This window comes from Phoenix dactylifera, chromosome 15, assembly GCF_009389715.1.
Source record: "Phoenix dactylifera cultivar Barhee BC4 chromosome 15, palm_55x_up_171113_PBpolish2nd_filt_p, whole genome shotgun sequence".
In the NCBI taxonomy this organism is placed as follows: Eukaryota; Viridiplantae; Streptophyta; class Magnoliopsida; order Arecales; family Arecaceae; genus Phoenix; species Phoenix dactylifera.
In genome coordinates, this window is record NC_052406.1 from 10,299,961 (window position 1) to 10,308,759 (window position 8,799).

Genomic DNA, 8,799 nt, shown 5'->3' on the forward strand with positions numbered 1-8,799 from the left:
ATTCAGCATGTTTTGCTATTAATATTTGATATTAGCGGAACTGCAATTTCGAGCTTAGCATTTGACTGGATCTGGCTTGATTAATTTGAATCTTTCTCGATAAACCTTGATTACAATTTCTAGCTCTGGACTTATATATTTGCGTCTGGAATTCGAATTGGAGAAAGATTCCAGCTTTTTTTAAGGACTCCTCAGTGTTTGCTTTTGTCGAAAGTTAACCGCTGACCGGTTCCCACCAAAACAAGGCGGAATAAAGGCCATCAAGGGGAGCATCCTTTTGGAATTCTCGAATAGCTGTGGATACTTGTTATTCCTCGAGCTTATTCGGGTTAATTATGCCCAAAGCAAGCATGGCCCAAGTTTGTTTAGTTTCATCCTGGAGGGAAACATCGATGATCATGATTGTACTGGTCTTAGGCATGCACACCTTGATGGCTCCACAATCTCAAGTGGCTTCCTTCCAAGAATATTTGTGTCATAAGCTTAGACCCTTGGTCGAGATCGGCATGCACGACGACAAGTTTAGACTCCTTTTCGATCAGTGCTTTGTTGCTGATGTTCTATTGGTCCTCCAACTTGAATAGCCATGAATTAGCCAACCTTGATGATGTTCTGCAATAATTTTATCTCCATATCTACTGTACATAACAAAAGCTTGTGGGCTATCCTAAGTGCTGGCCCCTTTCTGTGCCATCTGGTTAGGAACAGGGTCACTTGACGTCATCCTCACCTTCCTCTAGCTTATTATTGGTATTCAAGGTGCCAAACTCAACAGTGGCAGCTAACACTAGGATTGTACCCAGTCGGTCACGGGATTTAACCCAACACCTCACAAGCTGACGACAGCCATGCACCATCTGTGTCCGCGTTCCTGAAGGCATTCATCTCTTTCAAAAGGATTCATGGCAGGTCAAGCCCCGGTGAGAATCTTCGTTTTGCATCGAATTAAACCACATGTTCAACCGCTCATGCAGGCCTCCGTCAATTTTTCTGAGTTTCATTAGCTATAGCACTGCACGAGTTAATACGCATAACATCTAGTATCCATCAATCGTATTTGCTCTTCTAGCTTTCATCTCTTGGTGTCGGTGTCGGTCCAGCGGAGTTTGCGTGCAAAAGGAGGAAGCCAAAGAAGCATGGCTGGAGGATTCCATCCCACCAACCCGCATGCATCAAACGTGCAGGAATCTAGTATTTTTCGCTAACAAGCATTCACAAATAACATTTTTTTTATTTACAGTCCGCGGGTGCCAACGTGTTGGATCGTCATTAGTTTACCTACAAGACTGGAAGTTATGAGGCTTCCTGAGCAATGGAGAACATAATACCAAGTGTGGAAGGAGGGAGAAGGTTAAAAGAAGGCTGATTGGTTCATATATTTATTGTGGTTGGAAAATCGTTTACTGGAGTTTAAAATTTATCATAGAAATCATCCCCATAAGTTACTTGTAGAGCCTTGTACTAAAAATAATTCTCAATTCAGAGATTTGGAAAGGAGACGCCTCCTTTTGTTTGATAAAACAAAAGGGAGAAAAAAAAGGAAAAAAACAAGTGCATGGAGCATGGCACTCCTGTCATATAATCTTGCCCTAACCTTAAACTAAATCCTAACACCATATAGGAGTGACCATGTTTCCCAACTTTTCATTCTCATAATAAAATCCTATTTAGAATTTCCTAAAAAATCTAAATCATGTTGAAATTTTATTTTAAAAAAGAGATTCCAATGTTGCTGGACAATTGGAAAGAAACTCTTCTAGAAGTTCGGATTTCTAGAATTTTGTGTATGATAAGGGTCTTACATCCTTCAAAGTTCAAGGTCAGAGTGATTTTTTAATTATAATAATTTGCTGGACATAACAAGAAATAAGAATGTAATATAACAAATAAGCTCTAAACAATTTTTTTGAAAAAGAAAACATCTGTTTTAGTATTCATGCGCATTATGTTATAATTAGTAGCTAAAAAATTGCCATAAGATTTAGTATATTTCGGATGAGAAACCAATTCCAATGAAGAAAACCAACACACCAGCAAAGGGACTTCATCAAGCTGGATTTCCTGAGTTACCAAAGCAAAGAAGAAGCACCAGCTGAATTACTTCTCAGGTTGAGATTTCATAGTTCTGCCAGAATCGCTCCTCATGCTCATTTAAAAAATTATTTATAATTCTTACCAAAAGAATTACTTCATATGATAGGGCAAAAGGTGAGTAGAAACTATGAGTACAAGCGACTTGCTTCATTAGAAGTTCAAACCTCATCAGCGCCAAGAACTTTGGAATTGAGTGTCTTAGCTCAGACAACTTCATCTGGGGTGACCCAAGGCCAAGTCTTTTTTTTTTTTTTTTTTTTTTTTGTGAGGGATAAATCAGATAGATTAAACCAAATCTGAGTATAAGTACATACACGAGTATTAGCAAACAAAATACCTAACAATTGAATGAAAGATGTATCGTGATTCTTACAATCTTGATTTTATATGATTGGCTATATAAGACGCACGCCACGCCATCCAATCAGCTGCATCGTTGGCTTCTGCACATAAGATGTCTCTTCTTCCTTCATACATGCACCAACAGATCATGGTCTGCATATTATACCTCCACAGACATTTTTTTCATTTGAAGTAACTTACCACACAAACAACTGGAGCAAAGTATGTCTAATGTATTAAAGAGTGCACACAATATTACACATTAATATCTAAATAAAGCAATGGTGAATAGATGATATGCAACCACACTTCTCTAGGCCATGCCTCCTTGTCCTGTACAGCGAGAGCGCTACAACTATGTCATTGCAAGTAAGACGGGAAGACAGCAACCAAAAAAATGCAGCAAATGAGAAGAAGATGCAATTCAAGAAAATATAGTTGAGGAAGAGTAGGAGCTCAGCCTTCTTTGCTGCATAATATGAACGTTCACTACCATCAATCATTGTGGTAATACAACTGCAAAGTATGAAAAATCTTTTTTTTTTTAATAGAAAAGATAAAAAGATATACAAAGTCATTGGCCCAAACTGTCAACATTAAAGCACATTACATTGGAGAACTAGAAAGCAGTCACATCATTCTCCAGCATCAGCTTTGCAGTATTAACGAAGTCCAACAAGCTCAATGAAGCATCATGAGGATTTCTCAACATTAGAATTAGACAGGTCACCATAAATTACAGTTAGATATCTCCCAAATTTACTCTGTCCACATAGTGCGCAGCTACTTCCTCAGCAGGGATAGTGATATGATGTTCTATGGGCAAGAAGAAGTTAAAACCCAGAATTAACTCCGGGTGGCCAGAAAACAAATTTTTGATCCTTGTTGTCACAGTGCTGGTGTCTATCCTGCAACGATAGGATCACAAGGGAATTCAAATGAGTTAGAGAAAATTAGAAAAGATCAGATAATTTGGCAATAATAGGAAACTAAGATGTAGACCTGTGGCTTTTAAAATCTTTCATTGTCTCAAGGAATATGTCATATTTTCTGGGTTCATTTTGGAAGGCAACCTTGACAAGCTTCAAATAATTCAGCGCATCGGCTGTGGTTGCGTGGATGTTGATATTATTAGCAGCTGAACTATTGCTTGCTGAACATGCATTTTCCAACCTTCATCCTCAAACAATGAATCATTAAAAAGAATTAAGGAGAACATAATTCCACATATTTTACGAAAAATACTTGAACCAGGAAAAATTATTCTACGACTTTACATTGATTTCCTAATGTATCTATTTTAACTAACGAAGAATTGCTTAAACTCCCAACGTCCTATTAAAAGATTCATACCAAATAAAATCCTCATTAGCATTTTGTAGCAGCCACATTTTTATGTATCTTGGAATCCAGCCACATCAGGCTGACCTAGGTCTTTCACAGGAGGATGATTTCTTTCAATAAGATAAGATTAGTGACCTTTGCTATCTTTAATTTTGGGAGGGAGGGGGCGAATAATGCGCCCTACCTTTCAGCGGTACGATATTTTTATAATATATATTTGAAGGCATTTGAAGGTTTTTGACTGTGCCAAATTCTAGCAGGAAGAATGCATTGCTTTACTAAGTTATCCATGCACTCTTGAGTAGGATCACACCAAAAGGGAAGTGACCTTTCCATGGATGGGCTTCTATAACAATTTTTAGGAGGCATCAATCGACATAGCATTGGAGCTCACTAGCATAAACTTTAAAGCAAGCTTGTGCATGATTTAATGGGCTTTCCCATCTTCTCAGGATCAAAAAAATTCCTTCCAAAGAAGCTTAGAACTTCAATTTTGTTATTATCATTGACCTTACCCTTTTTGTTTTCATCTTTGCACCAAATGTAAGGTGACAACTCGAGTTTGCCTACTCCAAACAAACTTGTAATTTGCATCCAATTATTCCAATATGTTTCTCTCTTTAGCTGTGCTAAGGCCGTTGCATTTTAAACCCTAAACCAAGTTGGTCAAGACTAGGCTGACAGCTTGGATGACCCAACCCAATGTATGTGAAACCTAATTTTTTTAAACAAAGTTGCTAGCTTGACCTAACTTGAACTAACACCTATTAGGTGCTCCTATTAAACCTAATCCAAATATCTACAAATAGAACCTTGTTCAGTTTGCATGATGCAGCAATTATCTCATGATGAAAAGTGAACCACTTCCTTCTTGAATAGAGCTTTCAGCCGATAGTAAATTGGATCTTGCTAAAATCAACCCAAACCAACCCCATCCACTAGAATCCAAGCAAGACTCTGATGTTGGCAAAGACATTGCACTCTGCAAGATATATAAATCTCGGCCTTCTTTTCTCTAAAGAATATAAATCGATACATATCGAGGTGTCAATCAATGTGATATGGAAGGTAGCAACCAAGTTTCCCTAATCTTTTTTCTCCTAAATCTTAACTGAGATTTTTAATTATCAAAAATTAAAATTATTGATTTGAAATAATCTATGGTGGTTTCTTAATTATTTGTCTATTATATGTATAAATCTTAAGTAATTAAGAATTGATATTTGATCCTCAGAAATCAAAATCATATTTGTTCTTTTTCCACAAGCATTTCCTAGCATCAACTTTTTAGATATTCTATCTTCTGTTTCCACGACCTTTGAGGTCTTTCACACCCCACACCTCTTTAATAAGAGCGACAGAATGAAGCCCTCGACCCCAGCAACATGAAATTTCTTTATGAAGGCTTCTACTAAATGCATTTCCGCAATTTACGATTACATCAAGGTTAATCGGCCTCCCGAGAATTTATACCCGACACCGCATGCGCCACGTGTCATTGTGCATCTTGCCATATGAGCTCATCTCGATAATTGATCCAGAGGAAGAAGACGAGCTGATTGGCATGGTGCACACGGCGTAGAGTATCATTTGTTGGGAAACTACAGCTATCTATACTTATTTCCATGTGCATTGCAGATCCCAAATTCTAGGAGGAGCAGTCCCTTTCTTTCGGTCTTTTTTCATCTTCTTCTTTTTAGATGCATGTTCTGATGTTCATATGCAAGCTGAAGATGCTGTTAGCATTGTTCTGCTAAATTTGTTGCTGGAAGGAAAAAAAAAAGTATCGTTCTACTAGATTCGCTCTATGCACGATTTGATGGCATCAGAACCGAGGGCGAATGATTGCTTTACTACATGGGCAGATTTGAGGACCATGCTAAGGCATCACAATGGAGGGACACCAATGATTGCCATGCATGGGGGCATCGATTGTTGGCATACTTGGACTTCTCATAGGAATGTTATGCCACTATGCCTGTCACCCAAAAGTGTCCTTTTAAAGCTCATATGTTATTACCGAGCTCTGCATCAATCATAGGAACGCAACCAGAGTCGACTTAACCAAACCTAGCTTTCGTTTTTAACTCCTTTTTATTCTTTGTTTTGAGAAGGAAGGGAGGCAGAAGCATCCAGAGAATGAAAACCAGTTATAATCAAAACAACCACAGCAACCTTCTAACTAGAGAAGGCCCAAACAAAATAATTGAGCTGAGCGAGGGGGAAAAAAAAAAGAAGAAAAAACAAGTTAAGCACAAGATGAAAACTTAAGAAAAAAAAGAAAAAAATCTAATTTGTAAACCCCCAAAAACCAATATAAATTTTTTGACTACGGTCAGGCTTGGGTTGTAAACCTAATGCAAGTAGGGTCATGTCTAGGCCGAGAATTCGAACATCCAATTTGAACCATCCTAAATTTCCATGACAGAGCTCCTAGAAGCAGCTCATGCCAAGCGTTTCTCCTGAACCCAGAGTATAATTCTATAATGGAGCCATGCAAACTAAACCCTTCTCTTGTCCTTTAGGGTTTTCGACCTAATACCAACTTTTAGATCTTGCTCAAATCAACCCAACCGGAGCTTTTCTGTGGAATCCAAGCAAGGTTTTGCTCTGCTGCCAGATGTATATAAAATCTCAAACGTAATATTCAATCTTAACGAGGATTTTTGACCTAAAAATAGTAAACAATCCAGGTTTTACTATGTCGGCTACTATTTCGGCATCTTGGTCCCTACACTTGGGTCGCATAAAATCTAATAGAATTTTAAACAATCCAAAAAGACTTATCATCTTAACATCAACGCAAAAAATCTAGTAGATCGAACGGTTAAGTTTAAAAGAAAATCTCAACGACAACAAAAAGATACCATAAAAAGGAGAACAACGACTCATAAGGAGAAAGCGGGGAAGAGAACGTACGTTTTGGCAGAGGGCATAGCTGCTCGATCAATGGATCACCAGCCGCTTGATGAAAATCGGAGGGTGGAGGAGCGATCTAGGATTTACGGAGGAGAAGGCTGCCTGTTTCTCTCTCTATCTTTCGGATTTATATAGAAGAAGAAGGAAGAAGCGAGTCCAGGCCTCAGAGTTCACCCTAAATAAAAGCTTTGAAAGGTTTCCTTGCATGGGAAATTAACTTGCAATTACACTGGATGCTCGACACGTACAAGGCGACTCGTTGGCGGATTAATTTTGGAACAAAAATATCTCCTCCTTCGCCGCCGCCGCTGGCTGAAAAATCTATTTTTGTTGGGCTCTGCGGGGCCCACAGGCTCGCTCTAATGATCTCGAATTTCTCGAACATTTATCATATGTTGTTACTAAGGAAACAGAAGTTACTTAGCAAAATAATCCAAGTTCTTGCATGAAGGTTTATTCAATTAATATCTAAATTTATCATGCATTCACTAACCTTCCTCTCAGAATTGTTTCAACCCCTCGACTAACAGAGCTGAAGAGAAGGGATTTTCTTATCCTAACTCATTATGATCTTACCTGGGAGAAACAACCAGCCATGGATGCTAGTACGTCACTAATACTCTATCAGTAATGTACCAACCTTAAGCCCTAATTGAATATTTCAAGATACAACCAGAAGCATTGTGCTTAGTATTACCACAAATGCTCGATCAGTAATATCCTAGAATATCATGAATCACATTCCGTATACATCCAGCAATCCAGTAATGTTTAACCATGCATATAAACAGTATGATCTGTGAGCAAGCTATCCTTGGATACAGTGGAAATGTGGCATTCGAGCATTTTAGAAAAGCTTGACTGCGTACATTCAGGAGTTTGAAAGGCATAATTACTTTGTTTAACGACAGAACTAAATATGTCCTCATGAAGATGATGGGCTGATGGTCGGTTGACATGGGGTGGCTCAATCATGGGGACTGATTCAGATGTCGGAGTTGTGGTCCCAGAGGGTGATGGGTTAGGTAGGGGGTTCTCAGCTCAGGCGAATTTTGGACTTGGTAATGAAGATGATCTGAACCAATTGCCTCCCATACACAAACATCTGCCATTTGATGCATCTAGTATTCACATAATCTATATATAATTTTCATAATTTTAGAATTTATACGCATAAAACTACAAGATCATTGTTTTTTTTTTTTTTGCTAGACAAAAAGGAAATGAGGAGGAAGGGACAAGCCCACCCTTGTGTAGCAGCCCCCAATTGGCCGGCCCCCACCCCGCCAGAAGAATGTTCGATGCGGGCAGAAATGACCGTATGTTGGGCACGCCGGCTGGTTTTACTCATACCCTCCCCATCCGTGGGCCCGGTTCGGTTACCCCTCTGGGCTCCGGCACGAATACCACGTGTGAGTACGTCACACCTGGCACCACCGAGACTACTAGCAGAGCAATACGCCCTTCCAGACTCCGTGTCCGAGCAGGGAGTATCCCGTGTTCACAATTTAATCGATGCCCGTGCGTTTCGAACTCGAAACTACTTATTTGGAAGTAAAGGCACGCTCTCACTAGGCTACCACCTCAGTGGCTCAAGATCATTGTTTCAGCCACCATATATGTTACTAAAATGTTAGCCAACAATTATCATTATAATGCTGCAATTACGAAAGATTAAAAAAAAAATTAACCAATCACGATCAATTATAACATCGTCGCAATAAAGCATCTGAGTTTGCTTCAGACAATTTGATACATGAAACTGCAACGGTTAACAATGCCTATACTGATGTTTGGTCGATGAATTAGGAAGGCCAAACAGAAATTTTAGACTAACAAAAATAACACAGAGCCAAACACATCTAGATGAGCTGAGAGATAATTTCTACTCCATTCTACTCGAAAAGGCAAAGGCAACCATACAATGCAAAAGAATCTAGCATAGCCCAATGACATGTTTCCTCTTGGGGCCAGTGAAACAGTATCAGCATAACCTTATTAAATAACATCTCTTCAAGCATATTGGCAATACGTATACCGGAAGTTCGATGGCATCAAAGAAAGAAGACAGATCCACAGCATCATCGAACTTACAATAGC

General features: G+C 38.9%; 1 protein-coding gene across 1 annotated transcript; it reads right to left on the reverse strand.

The window, feature by feature from the left end:
• Positions 1 to 2,865: 2,865 nt before the first annotated feature.
• On the reverse strand, positions 2,866 to 6,848 carry LOC103705838 (paired amphipathic helix protein Sin3-like 3). Its single transcript, XM_008789718.4, has 3 exons — positions 6,700 to 6,848; positions 3,439 to 3,609; positions 2,866 to 3,344 (listed from the first exon to the last, which is right to left on the reverse strand). Exons 1-3 carry the CDS (start codon positions 6,714 to 6,716, stop codon positions 3,179 to 3,181), a joined length of 354 nt encoding a protein of 117 aa, XP_008787940.2. The 5' UTR covers positions 6,717 to 6,848; the 3' UTR covers positions 2,866 to 3,178.
• Between the last annotated feature and the right edge of the window lie 1,951 nt (positions 6,849 to 8,799).